Genomic DNA, 22,219 nt, shown 5'->3' with positions numbered 1-22,219 from the left:
TTGGAAAAAATTTGTCAGAGCACTTGCACATAGTTATCTATATACTGTCTTTAAAAATGGTCACAAATTCAAATCTGTTGCAACATGTCTTAATCTTTCTTTGGCACATTTTCATAACATGACAACTGTCAGTCTAAGGGGCTTGGAAAAGAAAGCAACTTCACTCAAAATGATCTCCTTGTCATCAATGTTTGAGGGGGATGCATGTTTATGTCTCTTCCTTCTTCTTGTAGAAGAGGAGCTTGCCAGGGTGCGGTCAGCTTTTGTTTGGAGGGTGTCAACAGAAATCCTTAAACAGCTCCTTGAGGCCCTTGTAAGTGACGGTGTCTTAAATGAATTGGAGAAAGAATCAATACTGGAAGGGAACCCAGTCAGAGCAGATAAGGCACGTTGCTTCATTGATACAGTGAGGAAGAAAGGGGACAAAGCCAGCAGGATCATGGTCAGACATCTTCAGACTATAGATCTCTCCCTTTTCTCTCAGCTGCGTTTATACTCTGATCCATCTGCTCAACAAGGTGAGTCCACTTTTCTCTGTAGTTTGTTGAGATGTGAAGTGTAAAACCTCAGAATTTAATATAACGAAAAGCAGAAAGCGGGAACTTCATTCCACAACATACATTTGGATTTATTAAAGGGCTGCTCACAATGGAAAAAAAAAACCTTTTCCAAACGGCCATGACCACTCTAACAACAATCATCACATGTACAAACTACAGACTACTGGAGAATAAAAAAAATCTCTTAGAGACATGCTGAAAACAACTCCCTGAAAAGTAATGAGGTGGAATAAGAAGTATGTTGTACTAACCAAGGGTTTTAAGTGTGTTGTACTTACAGAGTAGTAAACTAAAGTATTAACTTGAGAGAAATTATTTCACATAAGCGTTTAACTTAAAATAGACTGCTCAGAATTATTTTTTTAACATAGATTTTTCTTAGCTCTATTTATGTGAACAGTAATCTTAAAACCGTGAAAAACTAATTGCTTTAAAAAAAAAAGTAGTGTCACTTGTGTGACTTCTTGAGTGCTTCAGAAACCCATGAAGGAAAAATATTCCAGTCTTCTATTAGTCACAGTGTGCATAATCTCTTTTTGAGTTTATGGCAGGAATTTAATGTGAAATATTGAATTCCCTTCAGATGTTTATTTTAAACAGTGTAGGTAGCAGTTGAAAGACAGCATGAAAGTTTAGTGGGATTTTTTGTGACAAAATTTGGAGAAGTCCAGAGTTGAAAACCTGTTTAGTTTGTAAATGTTCCCATTGGTTACACAAGCCACAAAGCCAATTTTTTATTTTACATATGTAGGTTTAAAAACCTTTAGTGTGACTGCGCAGAAGTTCCATTTATTTAAATTATAACAGAACAGGAGCTTCTTTGGTTTGGTGATGATTTGTTGTATCTCAAGCTGAGCATCACTCAGTGAATGAAGCCAGATGTATTTTTCATGACATCAAGATTGAAGAAGCACAAATAACACAACAATCCAAACAAGAGGAAAAGTAATTTAAGTAACTCTTTGAGACCATTCATTAAAATGTCAGTGGAAGTACACACTTGATCAAAAAGAAAGAGGAAAAGATTTGAAGAGAAAAGGCACCTCTTCACATTTGCAAAGTGATATCTTTGCCCGTCCTTCATCACAGAAGCCTGTTTAAAACCAAACACAAAGATGGTAAATGTTGGTATAAGTGATCAGTCGTCACCATGCTCTTGCCCTGTGTACAATCACTAAAAGACACAGATTTGATAATATAATAAAATGACCTAAAACTTGTTAATGGGAAAGCTGGTAAATATATGATCGTTATGTGATGGCTAATATCCATCTGCTTATGTCCAAGAAGATAGACTAAATCATTCACTGTTGAATATAAACAACGTCAGCAGCTGTTTGGTTCTCTCCCATTTCCTCATCATGCTGTTAACAGGCAAAATACTACCTGCTGTCTCTTCTCCAGGCAGATACCCTGAAGCGAAAAAAAACTACAAGAAATATGAATAAACATTAGAATGTAAACAATGTCCGGCATCCAAGCTTTTTGGTTTAGTACTAATGCAACTGAAACAATTTTCTCTTCACTTTAATAGCAGGATGGTGCACTTATAATTAATGAGATTTCTTCAGTATTGTAATTTGAGATCTAAGTACGTTTGAAGAAAAAATATGTAAAAATGCAAAACAAAAAAAGAAGACAAAGAAATAAACAGACTGTTTTTTTTTCTTGCTATTTTTAATGATTTATTTAGAGGCTCTTCAAAGTTGTCAGCCTCGGCTTAAATCTAAGTTGAAGAAGAAGTTCCAGTGTGTGTTTGAGGGGATCGCTAAAGCAGGAAACCCAACCCTTCTGAATAAGATCTACACAGAGCTCTACATCACAGAGGGAGGGACTGCAGAGATCAGTGATGAACATGAGGTCAGACAGATTGAAACCGCATCCAGGAAATCAGATAAACCAGAAACAACAGTCAGACAAGAAGACATGTTTAAAGATTCACCTGGAAGAGATGAACCAATCAGAACAGTGCTGACAAATGGAGTGGCTGGCATTGGGAAAACAGTCTTAACACAGAAGTTCACTCTGGACTGGGCTGAAGACAAAGCCAACCAGGACATCCAGTTCATATTTCCATTCACTTTCAGAGAGCTGAATGTGCTGAAAGAGGAAAAGTTCAGCTTGGTGGAACTTGTTCATCACTTCTTTACTGAAACCAAAGAAGGAGGAATCAGCAGCATTGAAGACCTCCAGGTTGTGTTCATCTTTGATGGTCTGGATGAGTGTCGACTTCCTCTGGACTTCCACAAAACTACAATCCTGACTGACCCTTGCAAGTCCACCTCAGTGGATGTGCTGCTGATAAATCTCATCAGGGGGAAACTGCTTCCCTCTGCTCGCCTCTGGATAACCACACGACCTGCAGCAGCTAGTCAAATCCCTCCTGACTGTGTTTCCATGGTAACAGAGGTCAGAGGATTCACTGACCCACAGAAGGAGGAGTACTTCAGGAAGAGATTCAGAGATGAGGATCAGGCCAGCAGGATCATCTCCCACATCAAGACATCACGAAGTCTCCACATCATGTGCCACATCCCAGTCTTCTGCTGGATCACTGCTACAGTTCTGGAGGATGTGCTGAAAACCAGAAGGGGAGGACAGATGCCCAAGACCCTGACTGAGATGTACATCCACTTCCTGGTGGTTCAAGCCAAAGTGAAGAAGGTCAAGTATGATGAAGGAGCTGAGACAGATCCACACTGGAGTCCAGAGAGCAGGAAGATGATTGATTCTCTGGGAAAACTGGCTTTTGATCAGCTGCAGAAAGGAAACTTGATCTTCTATGAATCAGACCTGGCAGAGTGTGGCATCGATATCAAAGCAGCCTCAGTATACTCAGGAGTGTTCACACAGATCTTTAAAGAGGAGAGTGGACTGTACCAGGACAAGGTGTTCTGCTTCATCCATCTGAGTGTTCAGGAGTTTCTGGCTGCTCTTCATGTCCATCTGACCTTCATCAACTCTGGAATTAATGTGCTGGAAGAACAAGCAACCTCCCAGAAGTCTGAAACGGGACAATCTACACTTAAGCACTTCCACCAGAGTGGTGTGGACAAGGCCTTACAGAGTCCAAATGGACACCTGGACTTGTTCCTCCGCTTCCTCCTGGGTCTTTCACTACAGAACAGTCAGATTCTCCTACGAGGAATGCTCACACAGACAGGAAGAAACTCACAGAGCAGTCAGGAAACAGTCCAGTACATCAAGAAGAAGCTCAGTGAGAATCTGTCTGCAGAGAAAAGCATCAATCTGTTCCACTGTCTGAATGAACTGAATGATCGTTCTCTAGTGGAGGAGATCCAGCAGTGCCTGACATCAGGAAGTCTCTCCACGGAGAAACTTTCTCCTGCTCAGTGGTCAGCTCTGGTCTTCATTTTACTGTCATCAGAAAAAGATCTGGATGTGTTTGACCTGAAGAAATACTCTGCTTCAGAGGAGGCTCTTCTAAAACTCCTACCGGTGATCAAAGCCTCCAAAAAAGCTCTGTAAGTAAAAATGTACTCATCCTTTTATTTTTGAAATATTGATTCTACTTAACAAAAAAACAATCAAGTGAGCAATTTAAGCAATATAAACATCGTGATGGGTGCTGATCCATTAAAAAACCTTAAAAAATTCAAATGAATGATCATCTGCAAGCATATGATCCTTTTGAATTGTCAGAGCAGCAGAAATTATCAGCATTTCTGAGACATCTGTGGGTTTATCACTTATCAAAGTACCTTCCAGAACTGTTTTCTTTGTACCAAAAACTCATCTACCAGTCCGGTGTTCTGTTACTGTTTACTCTTCAGTTATCATTCATTTAATCTCTGGTGTTCTAAAGTAATTTCTCTGCATTAGTGCACTGCTCAGTTCAATATGGGAGTTAAGTTTTTTCTATATTATTATTCTTTATTGCGCTGGTTTCCAAACTAGGGTACGCCTACCCTCGGGGGTATGGGAGAGGCTGTAGGTGATACGTGGGACGGGGTAATTACCAATTCAAAAAGCCTAAATTTGCACTAATACAGTTTAATGTGGCTATTACATACATGTGTATATACCACCCTCTGGTGTTTAGCAAAACAATTGCCCTGACAAAATACATGGGTGCGACTTCCCCAATTGACTGACGCCTGACTGTTGAAGTTGCACTGTTGAAGAAATGGACAAATGGTTAACCAAAAGAAAATGCTCTGCCACCGAAACAGCGGCCACTACCACCAATCAGCTCATATCTGAAGATGCATTTGCCAGTGACCGCACAGGTGATTGTTCAACAATGTGTTTGTCAGATTGGGATGCCAGCACAAATGTATCTGTGGTTACTAGCCAAGTATCTAGCATAGAAGGAGACAGTCATGTGGAAAGTAATGAAGGGTCTGATGTGGAGCCTCAAAGTGGGAGAAAGCATGTCACCTCTGACTGTAACACAAAGAAGCGCAAATATGATGACAATTATATTTCACTGATGTTCACATGTATAAATACTGGGGATTTTCCCAGCCATAATGTGATAATTGTGCAAGTATTGTTTCACAACTCAATGAAACCTTCAGTATTGCACAGAGATTTAGAGACAAATCATCCCCATTTGAAAAATAAACCATGAGAACATTTTGAGCGACAGCTAAAATCACTTTAAACAAGTAAAAGCTGCATTCGAGTGCCGGATCCTATGAATAAAAACAGACCACAAGCATCTTATATGGTCAGTTTTAGAGTGGCTAAAAACAACAAACCCCACACTATTGTGGAGGACTGCATTCTCCCTGCTGCTTTAGATATGGTAGTGAGAATGTTGGGGGAAAAGGCAAAAAAGACAATACAGTCCATTCCCTGTCCATTACAGTCCCTCCATCATCCCTGTGCCCAAGAACAGCAAACCCTCATCCCTGAACGATTACCGGCCAGTTGCACTGACCTCGGTAGTAATGAAGGTGTTTGAGAGGCTGCTGAAGAACATCATCTCCTCCTCCATCCCAGACACCACAGATCCGCTGCAGTTCGCCTACAGATCCAACAGATCCACAGAGGATGCCATCGCCCACGTCCTACACACCACTCTCAGCCATGTGGACAAGAAACAGGGTAACTATGTGCGAATGCTGTTTGTTGATTACAGTTCAGCGTTTAACACAATAGTGCCCTGCAGACTGTTCACAAAGCTGAGGGATCTGGGACTTAACAGCCATCTGTGTGCATGGGTGTTGGACTTCCTCACTGGCAGAACTCAGGTGGTGAGGGTGGGCAGGTGCTTCTCCAACAGCATCACCATCAACACAGGAGCACCTCAGGGTTGTGTCCTCTCGCCACTGCTCTACTCCCTCTACACTTCAGACTGTGTGGCCACCCATGGCTCCAACACCATTGTGAAGTTTGCTGACGACACAGTGGTGTTGGGTGCCATCTCCAACAACGATGAGACGGCCTACATGGATGAAGTAAAGAATCTGGCATCGTGGTGCCAGGACAACCACCTCCAGCTGAACGTCAGCAAGACCAAGGAGCTGGTGGTGGACTTCAGAAGGGGTCAGCACAGAGACTACAAGCCCATTATCATCAATGGAGCTCCAGTGGAGAGGGTGCAGTCCTTCAAGTATCTTGGTGTCCACATCTCCTCAGACCTGACATGGGCTGCCCACATTTAGGTCCAGACCAAAAAGGCTAGGCAGCGCCTGTATCACCTACGACAACTGAGGAAGTTCAGGGTCTCTCCAAAGATCCTGAGGATTTTCTATACAGGTGCTGTGGAGAGCATCCTCACACAGAACATGACATCGTGGTTTGGGAACAGCTGTGTGAAGGACCAAAAAGCTCTCCAGAGAGTGATCCGTACAGCAGAACGCTGCTGCAGGATTGCTCTCCCCCCGCTTCAGGACACCTACGCCAGGAGATGCCGGACTAGAGCAGCGCAGATACTGAAGGACCCGTCCCATCCTGGCAACAAACTGTTCCAACTTCTGCAATCTGGTAGAAGGTTCCGCATCTTCCGGGCAAGGACAGAGAGACTCAAGAGGAGCTTCTATCCCCAAGCCATCCGTGCCCTAAACACACACACCCGCCCTCTCACATCATCTATAATTGACTGAGTCAGGACTCTTCCAGACACTAAACCAAGGCACAATGTACATTTCAATTCCTTTAATTTTAAATATGTTTATATTGTCTATCCTGTAAAATAGTCAGATGTCTATTCATAATAATGTACAGAATTCACCTGCTTGCTGCCACTACTGCACATTCACCCAATGTATATATATATATATATATATATATATATATATATATATATATAAAACACCCAGCACGCCCCTGCGGGCGGTTTATCCTTCAAGCTCGGGTCCTCTACCAGAGGCCTGGGAGCTTGAGGGTCCTGCGCAGTATCTTAGCTGTTCCCAGGACTGCGCTCTTCTGGACAGAGATCTCCGATGTTGTTCCCGGGATCTGCTGGAGCCACTCGCCTAGCTTGGGAGTCACCGCACCTAGTGCTCCGATTACCACGGGGACCACCGTTACCTTCACCCTCCACATCCTCTCGAGCTCTTCTCTGAGCCCTTGGTATTTCTCCAGCTTCTCGTGTTCCTTCTTCCTGATATTGCTGTCATTCGGAACCGCTACATCGATCACTACGGCCGTCTTCTTCTGTTTGTCTACCACCACTATGTCCGGTTGGTTAGCCACCACCATTTTGTCCATCTGTATCTGGAAGTCCCACAGGATCTTAGCTCGGTCATTCTCCACCACCCTTGGGGGCATCTCCCATTTTGACCTCGGGACTTCCAGGTTATACTCGGCACAGATGGTCCTGTACACTATGCCGGCCACTTGGTTATGGCCACTTGGTTATATATATATATGTATATATATATAATGTTCTTCCTCTACACCCCCCCCCCCCCCCAATTTTTTTGCACATGTTGAGGAGCGTGTCAGGCTACATTTCACTGTGTGTTATACTTGTATAACTATGCATGTGACAAATAAAGAACCTTGAATCCATCATCAAACAATGCTGTCTCATCAATGCAACATCAGAAAATGTTTTACAGCAGCTACTTCAGCACATACGCCACAGTGAATTTTACGCAATACAACTGAATGAGTCCACGGATGTGGCTCCTTGTATATTTGCACAACATTCATGAAGGAACCGTCAAGGAGAACATGCTGTTCTGTAAACCACTCGAAGAAAGGACAACTGCAGTAGATATTTTTCAAAAGCTGGACACATTTATGATCACACATGGACTCGTGTGGGACAGATGTGTTGGCATCTGCACTGATGGTGCATGGGCCATGACTGGGAGACAAAGAGGTGTGGTTTGTGTGTACAGGCAGTAGCGCCAGATGCTTCTTGGGTACACTGCAGCATCCAGAGAGGCTCTTGCTGCAAAGGGAATACCTGTCCGTCTGAAACATGTCTTGGACACCACTGTAAAAATTATTAACTTTTTGAACTCCCACTTATTTGCTGCATTGTGCAGTGAGATGGGCAGCGAGCCTGAAACTGTATTACTCCACACAGAGGTTTTCTTGCTCTCAAGAGGGAAAGTGCTGCCCTGTTTCTTTGAGCTGAGGGAAGAACGTAAAGTTTTCTTCAGTAACCATCCCTTTGAGCTGTCTGAACATTTGCATGATGTAGAGTACCTTACGTGCCTGGCTCATCTGTGTGATATATTTTCCCGTCTGAACGAACTCACTCTCGGATTACAAGGCATTTCTACAACCATATTCATTGTTTATGATAAAGTTGTGGCCATGATAAAGAAGTTAAACCTTTGGAAGAACTGCATGGTCAAAAACAACACAGAAGCACACATTATCAAACAGTGTAAAGCATGACTGTAACATGCACCTTCAGGAGCTGGCGGCGCAGTTATGCTGATACTTCTCATAGACGGGCAGGTTAAATGATTGGATACATTACCCATTCACCTCCGTGCCTACTTCGTCATCAGTGTCTGAGCAGGAGAGCCTAATTCAGATCACCACAGATGGATCTCCTAAAAGACCCTGCGCACTGAACAGCCTGTAACTTATTTATATGCAAATACAGAAGTGTAATTAGGATTTTAAGGAAATTTAAATAGTTTCCTTCATTTTATGACTTAAGAGATTTCTAGTTAACCATAACTTCTAGTGGACTCCAATATATTAGTTTTTATTGTTTAGGTTGAACAAATGCCATAAATATAATCTTTCTGTATTTTTTCTTATTTTTTTGTAGGCTAAGCATCTGTGAACTTTCAGAGAGAAGCTGTAGAGCTCTGTCGTCAGTTCTCACCTCCCAGTCCTCAAGCCTGAGAGAGCTGGACCTGAGTAACAATAGCATGGAGGATTCCGGAGTGAAGCTTCTGTCTGAAGCAGTGGAGAGTCCACATTGTAAACTGAGAACTCTGAGGTCAGATCAAATATATTCATTTTTTTTCTTTTGGTCTTTTTTTTCAGCTGACAAAATTAAACAGTTAAAAATTTAGCCCATAAATGTCAGCTTTATGAATTGTTGTTTTTACATTAGTTTTAAGTGAAACTGTCACATTTTTAACCTGTTTAACCTCAGATGATAAGGATTCTTTAAAACACACTGCAAGTAAATAGCGCTAAATGTAGTAGTAAGTAGCTCCTTACTGAACCCTGATTACAGTTTAACGAGTGTTGTTTCATTGTTCATGTTTTAATTTTCAGACTGAGTCTTTGTAATCTCTCATTGAGAAGCTCTGACAGTCTTTCTGCTGGACTGCAGAATCTGAACTGCAAGCTGACTAGTCTGAGGTCAGATCAAGACATATTTTGTTTCTCAAAATTAACCAATTAAAGTCCATCCATTTTTTGTTGCATGTTATGAGGTTTCCTGAAGTATTACTGAAAAAAAAAGTGATTAAATATATGAAACATATTATTTATGTTCTTGATTAATTTTCAGACTGAGCGCCTGTAACCTCTCAGAGAGAAGCTATGAAGCTCTGTCCTCGTTCCTTAGCTCCCGGTCCTCTAGTCTGAGAGAGCTGGACCTGAGTAACAACAATGTGCACGATTCAGGAGTGAAGCTTCTGTCTGGCGCAGTGGAGACTCCACAATGTAGACTTAAAACTCTCAGGTCAGGATTCAAAAATGTTCATACACTGTCATTTAAAATCTATATTGTTGCACAAACAGCTAAGCTTAGCAATTGTTAAGTGACCTTTTATTTACCTTTGAGTGGATGATTCTACTCTGAAAAACAGTCATAACATTTTTTATAGTCACGTTTTGTTTTTGTTATCGTTTCTTTTTAGAAAATTACTTTATGAACTGATAAACTTGCATATATATAGCCATTATGTGTCTATGACATACCAATATCCTTTCATGCTGGTAGGACAAAAACTTCCAAATGACATGTTTAAGATTCTTATGGGCATTAATGATATAGAATTTTGGGAAACATTATAGAAATGTCTTCATAGAAATAATCAGTATAGGAGGTTATTGGTGATATTTATTCACTGTTTAATTTTAATTTGTACAACATAATGTTACATTTCTTAAAATTGAGATTTTTATTCTTTCTTAAAAAAACAGAAGTCTTTATTTCAGAGGAACTTCTGTCCACTAAACATAAAATCCCAATTTCTGACAGTATTCTGAAGTTTCTTGCAGTATTGATTGTACATTACACAATTACACACAAAAAAAAAAACGAGAATTTTGAGCCTGACTTCATCATAAGAGGAAGATAGGACAGCTGAGTGAACTTCAGTGACTCAAAAAAGCAGAGAGAGAGAGAGAATTATCTCAAAAAACACCCATGGTTTGAAGGAGAAAATAAATCCTGCCCAAATATCAGTTCTAAGTCATATTAATACAGAAAGTATATTTTTGTTAGAAAGTAGGAAAAAACCTAAACATAATAAAGTTACTTAATTGTTATTCTAACCTTTCCCCTGCATTATGGGCAATGAAAAACTGATGGAATGTTTCATAAGACTGTAACCCATTTATTACAGGTGACCTATTTGTTAACAGTTCTCTCAAACTTTTTTTTCACTTTCTTTTTTCTCCACTAACAATTTTGGTGTAAATATTTCATAAAGGGGAGAAAACAGTTTTTTGGGGGTTTTTTTGGATTATTATTTTCAATTAATTAAAAAATAAGACTCATGGTAGGCATTACTGAAGCAGTTCCGACCATGGGTTTGACTTCCCCAAAATACCAGACCAGCTTTTGCTCCTCCCACAAAACAGCTTTAAACCTGTGTGGTTACCACAATAAATGTAGTAGTCTTCCCCAAGTATATTTCATTTTATATACAATGCAGTGCCTCTTCATTCTTCATATATCCATGCATGACATTTTGATAGACTTGGTTTCAGATTTTTTGCAGTTTATTGCTCTTGTTTAAGGTCTGAAGTCCTTGTACATGTAGCAACCCACTCGTTATACTGAGTCTAACCCTGCTTGCCTCAGTTTCGACTTCCTAGTTGGGGTGTTGGGTTCTTTATAGCACAGATTCCACAAATGGTTGTCGTATGGACAGGAATCAGGGATACTAAGAGTAAACCCCTGCATAAACATTAAAGAAAGAATTGACCCCAGACCACTCTTTAGGACAGAAACTGAACATTTACTGAACATAAGGGTAGGACAGACAAAGTACAAAAACACACTTTTTTTTTTTTTTTTTAACTCAAATGATATTACAGTTTCATTCAGTAAATGAAATATACTCTTTGAATACCCTTTAAAATGATATTAAGTCTTAGTGGTTAACTCACTGATACCTTATCAGAAATACGCTATGTAAATATACTAAATGCGCTATACTCACATATAGGCCTCCGGCACACTGACATTCACACTCATTACAGGCCAGTTTGTCAGCTGGAAATCATTCTACAATTGGAACAGCAGTGTAGCTGGTGATATCTCAGCTCCAGAGTTTTACTGCCATCTCCCGTCAATTTAACTGTGATTAATATTTAGAATGGAAATTACACATGATGTGAAAAATTGCCACCTAGCAATTTTTAGTAGATTTCTTTAAGAAAAAAAGAGTTTAAAAAGGTATTTTAAGCAGTCTGACAAAATTTGCTATTACATATGTTTTGTTTTATAATGTCTAATAGGCTTTATACAGTTAAGTACAATCACGGCATGACAGAAAGACAAGCTTAATCTCTCTATTAAAACAAATACTATACATGTATGCTCGAATAATAACAAACAGGTGAGATGTTAGAACGCTTTTATTTTAATTTTTAGTAGACAGTCAAGCGACATGCCGGGAGTCCGCTGTTCTCACCAGCTCTAATGAGCCTTGACCTTCCAGTCAGCCATTGAGCTGGTGGGCTAACAGACCTCTCCAAAAATATCAGAGCACTTTTGCAAATATGATAAATCGAGCAGATATTATAGGTCTACACAGCTACATTCTCATCTGAAAATATCTTAATAGTTTATTTTGTGTCACAGAAACAATAATATTTAAAACTTTTAGCTGCTCTTCTCCGCTATTGCTGTGTTTGAGTTTTGGACAAAAGTCCATAGGAATTATAAGTACTTACTGCGGAATTCCTATCCAGGCTACATCCAGTACATACACTTCTTTAAAAGCTCTCCACAGCAGTGCAAGGCAAAGCATGCAAACAGCAGGGTAGTCAGGGTACTCTCTCAACTAATCAGATAGCCCCTTAACCTACATCACATGGCTAATTTGCGTTCCTTTTCCTCTTTTAGCAGCACAAGGACCCAAAGACCTGACGTCTACTGAATCTCTTTATGTCTTTAATATTTCAACAAACAAAAGCAGGAAAATGCAAAATAAAAAATAAAATAAAAAATACGTACTGAACAAATCAATAGGATAATACATAATAAATAGTATTTGTTCATATATAATCTGTATTCATATGTAGCCTCTTGAAAACAATTTTGATATTTTTAAGCAATATTATACTTATTTTGGCCTTATTTTCGCAATGCTATTAAGTAAGTGGGCTCTGGGTTCTTTTTTCAGTGTACATTCGTACTGTATAATTTAACTTACTTTTAATTCACTTGTCTGATTTGTAAAAGTAGTATTACCCACGAAAATGAACAGTAGTGATTAACAGTGCAGTAAATTACACCATACACAATGTAAAGTAGATCTTCGCAACAGTCCTTTAATTAGCCAAAATAATAAAACGGCATGTTTTAATATTCGGGCTAACCGAAAAACAGCAATATACTAACTGTACAATGAATCCCCACATACAGTGTAGACCACTGGTAATAGAAACAATTACTGACCCAAAAACTAAACATAAAGCTCGCACAAATACATCCTACTTTGCAGGCCTATGCTAATACTTGAGAATTTAGCAATCCAATAAGATCTCCAAACTAAAGTCTTTTCAGTAAAAGGGCAAAAAATGCGTCAACAAATGCGTTTGCGCTGACAAACACCTCCTTCATTTCCCCAGATTTGAAGGATGGGTCAGGTTCGTGGCCCAACCTATTTCAGAATTCATAGCACGGCTCAGCCAGTTCCAGTTTCCGAATATGGTGTCAGCTACTTAGCTGTATTATTACTCTTTCTGGGTCACAAAATGAACTTTTAAGATATTTTCAGATGAGAATATCCATCCATCCATTTTCTGCTGCCGGGTTGTGGGGGCAGCAGCCCAAGCAGAGAAGCCCAGACCTCCCTCTCACCAGCCACCTCCTCCAGCTTGTGCGGGGGAACACCCAGGCATTCCCAGGCCAGTCGAGAGATATAATCTCTCCAGCATGTCCTGAGTCTGCCCCGGGGCCTCCTCCGGTGGGTCATGCCCAGAACACCTCACCCAGGAGGCACCCAGGAGGCATCCTTGTCACATGCCGAAACCACCTCAACTGGCTCCTTTCAATGTGAAGGAGCAGTGGCTCTACTGATCCTGGTCCTGCTTTTTCTCCTGATTGGCCGAACTTCTCACCCTATCTCTAAGGGAGATGCCAGCTAACCTTCGGAGGAAGCCCATTTCCGCCGCTTGTATCCGTGATCTTGATCTTTCGGTCGCTACCCACAGCTCATAACCATAGGTGAGGGTAGGGATGTAGATCGACCGATAAATTGAGAACTTCGCTTTTACACTCAGCTCTCGCTTCACCACAACAGCGTTTGCACCACTGCGGCCGCAGCACTAATCTGTCTGTCGATTTCCCGCTCCCTTCTCCCATCACTCATAAACAATACCCCAAGATACTTGAACTCCTCCACTTGGGGCAGGAACTTGTCCCTGACCCGGGTTGGGCACTCCACCTGGTCCTCAGCCGAAAGATGAAAATGTAGCTGTGTAAACTTCAAATATCTGTTCGATTTATTAAGACATCACATATTGGCAAAACTGCTCTGATGTTTTCGGAGACACCTGTTATTCACCAGCTCGATAGCTGATCAGGAGGTCAAGGCCCACTAGAGCCGGCGAGAAAATCGGACTCCTGGCGTTTTCAGATCTGCCACGGTCTTTTGCTTCTTAGGTTAAAGATGACATATAAATCACTTAGATAACTTAAATATGTTGCTTGGCTTTTGGCTTATATTAAACAATGCACATATGTTTTTACTCATTTTACATGAATTTTGACTTTTTAATAAAATAAAGAAATTGAATAAATGAATTTATCTCTTTGCTATTCATAATCTTAGACTTTACTTATTTTTTACTATTTATGCATTTTTAAAATCTGGGTTATGTTATTAAATGTGTATATTCTCTGCACTTGTTATAGATGTTCACATGACCTATAAAAGTCCAAATTTCAAAAGGTGAATGTCATATTGACCTTCAGGTTGGGTTGTGGTTGGAAGTCCAAATTGTGGACCTAGTTTGGATGTCGTATAATGTCCAGAATGGACCCAATGGGATCTGCATGTCTGTCCTATGTCCAGTGTTTAGTGGGTTATAATAACTAATAGAAGAAAGAAGAAAGGTTTTATTATATTGACCATACATACAATACACAAACTTCACGTTAGGGAGACAGGAATGTGTAATGTGTAACACAAAAGGGCAGATCAGGAGAAAAAAACAATTTCTGCTCCAACTTATCCCCAAAGTAGTTGGCATGAGGAGAAGACAAAAAAACTTCAGCACATAAAAAGCACAAATATCATCACATCATAACACCATAAACACACAAGACAAGCAATATGGGGGAGTATGCCAATGTGCAAAGCTGCATCTTGGACGCAGCTTTCTCGCTAATATTGTAGTGTGTTGCCTTACTCTGTTAACTTGAAGTGACTATTGTTGTCCATTGGGAATTGTCTCTTATAAATAAAGGTAAATGAAATTGAATGGATGGAAATTGAAAAATGTTAGCTCACAGATGGAGTGTTGTGTGTTTTCAGTCTGTCAGGCTGTTTGGTCACAGCAGACGGCTGTAGTTTTCTGGCCTCAGCTCTGAGCTCCAACCCCTCCCATTTGAAAGAGCTGGACCTGAGCTACAATCATCCAGGAGACTCAGGAATAAAGCTGCTCTCGGCTGGACTGAAGAATCCACGCTGGAGACTTAAGACTCTCAGGTATGGGGAAGAGTGTTTGATTGAACAGGAAGAGAGTACTTGAACATATTTATTCTGGATTCAGCTGTGAATGTAGAGAACAGTTAACATAAAACCTACGCTTAAGCTGAGAATGATTTTTGTTGAACAAAATGTGCTTTGCTGATAATCATCCACAGCAGTTCACTTAGTATAGTGTTGTTAGCTACCGTGCTGTTAAATCTTTGTATATATAAATAAAATATTCAAGGATCAGTGTTTGTTGCCTTCTTCACATATTTAGGTTTGTATTACCACAGTCAGAGATCCTGCTGTTGTTCATTTTATTATTTTTAACATTGTATGCTAGCCAACAACAGTCGCAATTAAATTTTTATTGTTATATTTTGATGGAATAGAATATATATTTGAAAATGAATGATTTTCTAATTCTCTGTTTGTCTTCATTAAGTTGTCAGTAATCAGACAATAACTCAGACTGGAAGTAATCTTAATGACATATGATTTTTCCTCTCCCCTCCTCCTTCCAGGTTGGAGCCTGCTGGAGTCCGATGGTTAAAACCAGGTCTGAGGAAGTGTAAGTGTGTTTTTAATGTGATTTATTAAAACAAAGCAGTACACATCCAACCATCTTCTGTCAGGATGCCCGGCTTGTTGACCCAGTGTTTCCAGTTAAGCTTTGTCACCATTGAGTTTTCTATCCCCGTTTCCTGTTTTACTGTCTTAGTTATCTTTCTGTGTGCATTATGTTCTGTTCCACTTCCTATGTATTGTTAGTTAGATTAAGTTCAGCTATGTACTTACGTGTTTCTTATCATCCCCATTATCCAGTGTATTTAATCCGTCAGTTCTCCTCAGTTCCCTGTCTTGTCACAGTCTAATCCATGTGTGTGTTACCCAGTTCAGTTTAAGTCAGCTTATGTTCTGTCCATCCATTCCTTACAATATGCACCATCTACTTCCCCAATCTGCCAGCGAGTCCTGCATTTAGGTCCCCTCTTCTCTCTCACCACACCACACCACGATGCTGATAGAATGACGAGACTCGTGCTGCGAAGACATGATATGAACCCAGTGGACCTCGAATTATACCAGTGGCAGCAGGCAGCATTCTTCTTTCTGGAAAGAGAGCTGGGGGTTAATCTGTGGCTTATGCTCCAACATGAGCATGTCTTTGAGGGGATTCATCTGGCTCTGGAGAGTCCTTGAAGGCACTGCAGTCCTCCACCTGCTGCCTCACCTGCACGCGAGCCTTAGCCATGGGAAATAGGCGCCAACCGCTGATCTCCGGCTGCTCGGTCCTCATGCGTCCACCTACTGCCTCATTCACTAGCACTCCCACCTTGTCGTGTCAAAGCGGTTCCGCCTCCCATCTCATCCTGATGGAGGTTACATCATTCAGCAGGTCTGTTGTTTCAGCCAAAGCTCCCGCTGCTGCTGCTGCCGCTGCTCTCGCAAGCTGCAATATCTGGTGGTGAGTGAGTCAGACATTTTTCTTCATTTTCACCATGAGCCAAAGACTCCTCCTCACCATAGACCAAATACCATTTCTTCTACTAAAAAAGCCAGTGATTAGTTATTGTCAACCTATGGTGGACTGTCAAAAAAAATGTCATTACCACCCTGCACCCATAAAAACTGTTTTTCCCTTTTTGGCTTCACAAAGGACATTCTTAAGTCCAGATCTGATCACTTCTCTCGTCCTGTCTCCATGCCAAGACCTGTCTCCCAGCCCCAAGACCTGTCTCTCAGCCTGCTCCTGTTCGCAGTGCCGTTAGGGCCCAGCCAGTCCCTGTACCACTCCCCGGGCAGATAGCACTCAGCATTTCCTTGCACCCTTGCCAGTTCCTCAGGTAGGGGCAACTGACGTCCAGCCGTCACCCATTCCCATGCCTGCTCCCAGGGCAAGGACAGCTGAGACCCAGTCCACTCCAGCACCCATACCTGTTCCCCGGGCTTGGGTGACTGGTGTCCAGCCAGCTCCTGCACCTGTCCCTGCACTGAAGCCACTCAACCCATCCCTGCATCCATACTTGTTTCTCGAGTTGGGACGGCTAGGGTCTGGCCAATTCCTCCACCTGTTCCGGTGCCAAGTCTCCACCAGAGGTTTCCCACCTGCGGGTCCTGCTTTTTCTCCACTAGAGAGCTTTGCCAAATCACGCCACCAGCAACCTTCCCACCTGTTAGAGGTGTCCCATCACCTCTGCTGGTCCACAGTGGAGCATCGCGGGTGCTGCCGCTGGCCACACAACCACCCACCTGAACTGATTTGTCTTTGGCACTGGCCACACAGTTGCCCACTCGAACTGATTCATCTTACGTGCTGTCCATGCGGTCATCCACCCAAATTGAGTCATCTTAGCAACTGGTCACGCGGCCGCCCACCGAAACTCATTTATTTTCAACTCATTATCCAGTATATTTAAGTCATCGGTTTTCCTCAGTTACTTGTCTTGTCCTCTAATCTGCATGTGTGTTTTCTGGTTCAGTTCAGTCTACCAGTCATTCAGTTTCAGTCAGTTTATGTTCTGTCCGTCCAGTCCTTGCAATAAACACCATCCACATCGTCAATCTGCCTGCAAGTCCTGCATTTGGGTTCTCTCTTCTCTCTCACCACACCACAACACTGACATCTTCAAACTGTCACATCACTGATTTACATCTCCGATGTCAGTAGTCATCATCAAAGTGTTAATCAATGAACAGATGATGGATCCATAACTGCAGTTGGATTGTGTTTCTTCTCTCCATCAGATTCCTGTCAACTCACAATCGACACAAGCACAGTAAATAGAAACCTCAAACTGTCTGACAACAACAGGAAGGTGACACATAATATTATGGAGGTTCAGTCATATCCTGATCATCCAGACAGATTTGATGTTTGGCCTCAGCTGCTATGTAGTAATGAACTGACTGGTCGCTGTTACTGGGAGGTCGAGTGGAAGGGAAACATTTCTATATCAGTGAGTTACAGAAGAATCGGAAGGAAAGGAAACAATGATGACTGTTGGTTTGGACTCAATGATCATTCCTGGAGTCTGCACTGCACTGATGGTGGTCCTCAGTTTGTCTGTCACAATTGCAGATCCACAACCATCCCCCCCTCCTCTTCCTACTCCTCCTCTGTCTCTAACAGAGTAGCAGTGTATGTGGACTGTCCTGCTGGCACTATGTCCTTCTACAGAGTCTCGTCTGGCACTCTGATCCGCCTCCACACCTTCAACACCACATTCACTGAACCTGTTTATCCTGGATTTTTATTGTCTTTTCATGGTGCCTCAGTGTGTCTGTGCTGAGTTGAGTATAAAGAGTGTCCTCCTGTTAGAGAAATACTCTACGCATTTTAAGGTTAATGGATTCAATGAGTTGATGTTTTAAACTGTTCTAAATGATTCCTTGTAAACTTCTTCCTCTTCACTCCTTTAAAGATGGAAGCTACAATTATTCAAGGATCCATTCTTAGGAATATTTTAATGTGCCTGAATAGCACTGCATATGCTGTGTTTCACTTTAGTTTGAATGAAACATGAAATCTATCACAAAGGGCCCTGGAGTAGAATCTGGTGGATTTTGGTAATATACATTAGATTTGTTTTGATGCTAATTTTTTTTAAGCTGTTTCATTGTTATGATTTCAGATCTGAATTTTATAAAATGCTGCATCAAAAACAAAGACAGATGTGTTTGTCCACAAATGACAACTACCTCCAAAAGCACCTTTTAAACAACCTTCTGTATTTTGAATACATTTCTCAGTTTGAGCTGATGTTTGATATCATTACTATTTTTCATGACTTTTTCAATCACTATCATATTTTACTGTTTCTATTTGAATTTTAGCTTAGAGCTTATTTTTATTGTATGCATATCTCTAATGCAGCCACAGCAAAACAGCTGCCGGATGTCATGATCCTGGGTCCGGTGACCCAGTGCTTGTGTTTTGATTATTTATTAATATTTAATCTTCTTTGATTTAATGTTTTTCATAGTTTAGTCTTTTGTATTTCTAGCTTCCTAAGGCTACACTAATCCGGATAAATTTTAAAACATTTTTGGCTAAAAACACTACGCGTCCACACTAGTGTTTTTAATCATTTCCGAACAGTTGTTCGTCAACACTGAAACACCTGAAACGCTTATGTTACTGTTTTGCGCATGAGTGAAATGTAAGATGATTCAACCTGCGTTATTTCTGTCTGCCGTTTATTTACTTTCCGGCTATTCATCGCAAAACATCGCACCAAAATGTTGAGGAAAAGCACAGAGTTTTTTAAATGGACTAATAATGAGATGTAGTTGTTGCTGTGAGTAACACAAAAGTACAAAGTTGCAAAACTGATTGAAAATTAAAGAATTTGAAGAAAAGCTATCTGAAGCATGTACAAACTGATATTAATTAATCTTTAATAGGGCTGTCAAAATTGAGAGCAAACAAAACAACTACTGTATAATGCTCTCTGCTATCTTAGTTTAATTAGTCACATGACTGCATCACATGACTAAAATGCGTCATTGTTTCCGAAAGCCAGTGGTTACGCTGTCCACACTGCGACAGCGTTTTCAAATGTATCCGCTTTGGAGAAAGGTTTCAAAAAGTTTTCCTTGACCAAAAACGCCATCTCAGTGTGGACGGAAGGCCAAAACAGAGAGAAAAAGAGTCTTTTTCAAACGAAAATGTATTAGTGTGGACATGACCTAAGTTATTTAGTATTTTGTGATTTCTAGTTCTTAGGTTTTGTTCCTGTGCCTTCCATGGTTTGTGTGTTATGTCTCTAGTGTAGGTTTAGTTCTTTCTCCATGTTTATTCCCAGTTCTGTATCTCAGTGTGAATTACACATATATATTTTATTGTGATAGTTCTGTTTCCCGTGTGATGGTATTCTGTTTGTATGCCATCGGAGTGCCATATGGCTGAGCACACACGGTCTGGGTTCAAGTCTAACCCACGACCCTTTGCTGCACGCCTTCCCCTCTGTCTCTCCTCCACTTTCCTGTCACTCTTCACTGCACATCTATTTGATAAAGGATGAAAAAATGTTGAAGGGCTTGGGTAACTGTTCATTTCATTATATTTTGAAAATGGGAAGCAGGCGCAGTAATTAATAGAAATGTGCGCACATTCATGGAAATGCAAAATATATGTCAATAACAGTTTGTACAACTCTGATGAGCCGTGGTATGACCACCTTTATTCTTCAACACAGCCTGAAATTTCTTAGGCAGGTTTCTTGTAATTTTTTAAAGTAGTCTTCCGGAATAGTTCTCCAGGATTTGTGAATGACATTCTGCTCCACCGTGTTTTACAAATGGCTGTAGACATTCACTGTTGATCCTCTCTCTTGACTTCCACACATACTGATAGTGATTTATGTGTTTTCATCACTCCATCAGACCTGTTGCCACCTGTTGATTTTGACACAGAGTTCCTATGTAATTTGGCATACCCCGTATTTTTCTCCCCATTTCCCTTCCTTAGCAGTGGCTTCTTGACAGCCACTCTTCCACTGGGACCACCTGTGATTATTTTAAGTGAACAGTACAAGGATCAACTGAAAGTCCAGAGGTATATCTTAGGTCTTTGCTGAATTTATGTTGTATATTTATGTTTGAATGATTAATCATTCAAACATAAATATACAACATATATTTATGTTGTATATTTATGAATTTATGTTGTATATTTATGTTTGAATGATGAATCATTCAAACATAAATATACAACATAAATTCAGAAAACAAACAAAAAACATTTTTCTAAAAATGGTCAATTACAGGGACTGGACTAAATATGAGTGAAAAAAAGGTGGAATGTCCAAAGATAACTATTGCTTAAGAACACTTTTTAATTTTAATTTTTAAGAAGTCTGAACCCTATCCCTAGTTCTTGAGACATTTTATGATTCTACTTCATTTGCTCTCAACAACCTGACTGCCTCGGACTCTAGACTGTACCAAGATACCTTCTGGATTCAGTCCAGCGTGACATGTGAGAGAAACATCAGCCTGACGGTGTGTATGACAGTAAGTAAGAAAACAATGGATATTTGATAACCAAATAACCACCACTGAAACTTGCTGAAGTAGGTGAAAAAAAAAACCTATATAAAGAAATGATATCTGCTCAAACATTAAAGTGACACACTAATGAACAAATAGTTAGGATCAGATCAGATTCTGAATAATAAGTATTTGAAGCAGTTGGCATGATGAGGATCAACCTCTTTGTTAATATTTTTATATCTCTCCTGTCGTATTAACTGTAGAAAAATAAACAGAAAAAAATGAAATCAAATTAGAGAAATAAACATTTCTGATGGTTTTACTTTTTGGAAAATTAAAAATTAAAAAAACAGAGAGTCACTTAATGGAAAATGAGAATGAGGAGATTGTGCCATCTACTGGTAAGAGTGAGTCAGCTGCTGAAGACTTAGTGTCAAAATAAGGACATAAACAGCAAATTCATACAGAAACTTATAAACACCTGTTTGTATGTTGTGAAAAGTAAAAGGGAAGAAGACAGCATTATTAAATTGAGATTGCACCTTTAATTTGGTTTCTAAGCTTAGGAGACTTTGAAGTGCTCTCTGAAGGAGTGCTGCATTGATTTGGAAAGTGATGAGGACAAAAGTATTGTTCAGAGCTTCCTTTAGAATTTAAGATAATTTAAGATAATTTTCATCTAAATGGGACAAAGTAACCATTCCCTGGGTCACTCTGAGGAACCACTGTCCATTTCTCTGGTGCATTAATGACAGACCTCTGTCATACTGTGACACTTCCTCCTTCATGTTTGACAGCTGATGTCACACACTGTGGAACCATCCTTTCGCCTACTTGACGGCCCACAAAGATCCTCCGTGATGAACCGAAAATTTAAAATTTTGATTTCTAAGTCCATAATACCTTATTCCAGTCGTCCAATGGTGGTGTGTCATGGCACAGGCAAGCCTCTTTGTCCTATTCTAATGTCTTAGCAATGGCTTTCTTGCTGCCACTTGTCCTGTCAAACCTACAGCTCGAAAATCTTCTCTTCACAGTTGAAACTGAGACTTGCTAATTACGACCAATATTAAACTGTGCTTGAAGCTATTGTCCTGTCAGCCACCTTTTATGCAAGCTGTTAACTTTCGAAAATTGTCATCTGATTCAGTTGTGGCTTTGGCT

The 22,219-nt window shown here is 40.5% G+C and overlaps 1 protein-coding gene across 1 annotated transcript in view; it reads left to right on the top strand.

Annotated features, from left to right (window-relative positions):
* Positions 1-19,329, top strand: part of LOC308394514 (NLR family CARD domain-containing protein 3-like) — a 34,655-nt gene extending 15,326 nt beyond the window's left edge. Inside the window, exons 3-10 of the mRNA XM_080878869.1 lie at positions 234-518; positions 2,254-4,045; positions 8,773-8,946; positions 9,231-9,317; positions 9,469-9,642; positions 14,900-15,073; positions 15,583-15,629; positions 17,807-19,329. Coding sequence (XP_080734995.1) covers positions 234-518; positions 2,254-4,045; positions 8,773-8,946; positions 9,231-9,317; positions 9,469-9,642; positions 14,900-15,073; positions 15,583-15,629; positions 17,807-18,351 — 3,278 coding nt within the window. The 3' untranslated portion in view covers positions 18,352-19,329. The remainder of the gene's footprint in view (positions 1-233; positions 519-2,253; positions 4,046-8,772; positions 8,947-9,230; positions 9,318-9,468; positions 9,643-14,899; positions 15,074-15,582; positions 15,630-17,806) is intronic.
* The last annotated feature ends 2,890 nt before the right edge of the window (positions 19,330-22,219 follow it).

This window comes from Rhamphochromis sp. 'chilingali' (genome assembly GCF_963969265.1).
Source record: "Rhamphochromis sp. 'chilingali' genome assembly, chromosome: 3".
In the NCBI taxonomy this organism is placed as follows: Eukaryota; Metazoa; Chordata; class Actinopteri; order Cichliformes; family Cichlidae; genus Rhamphochromis; species Rhamphochromis sp. 'chilingali'.
This window is presented reverse-complemented; position numbering and strand designations above follow the sequence as displayed.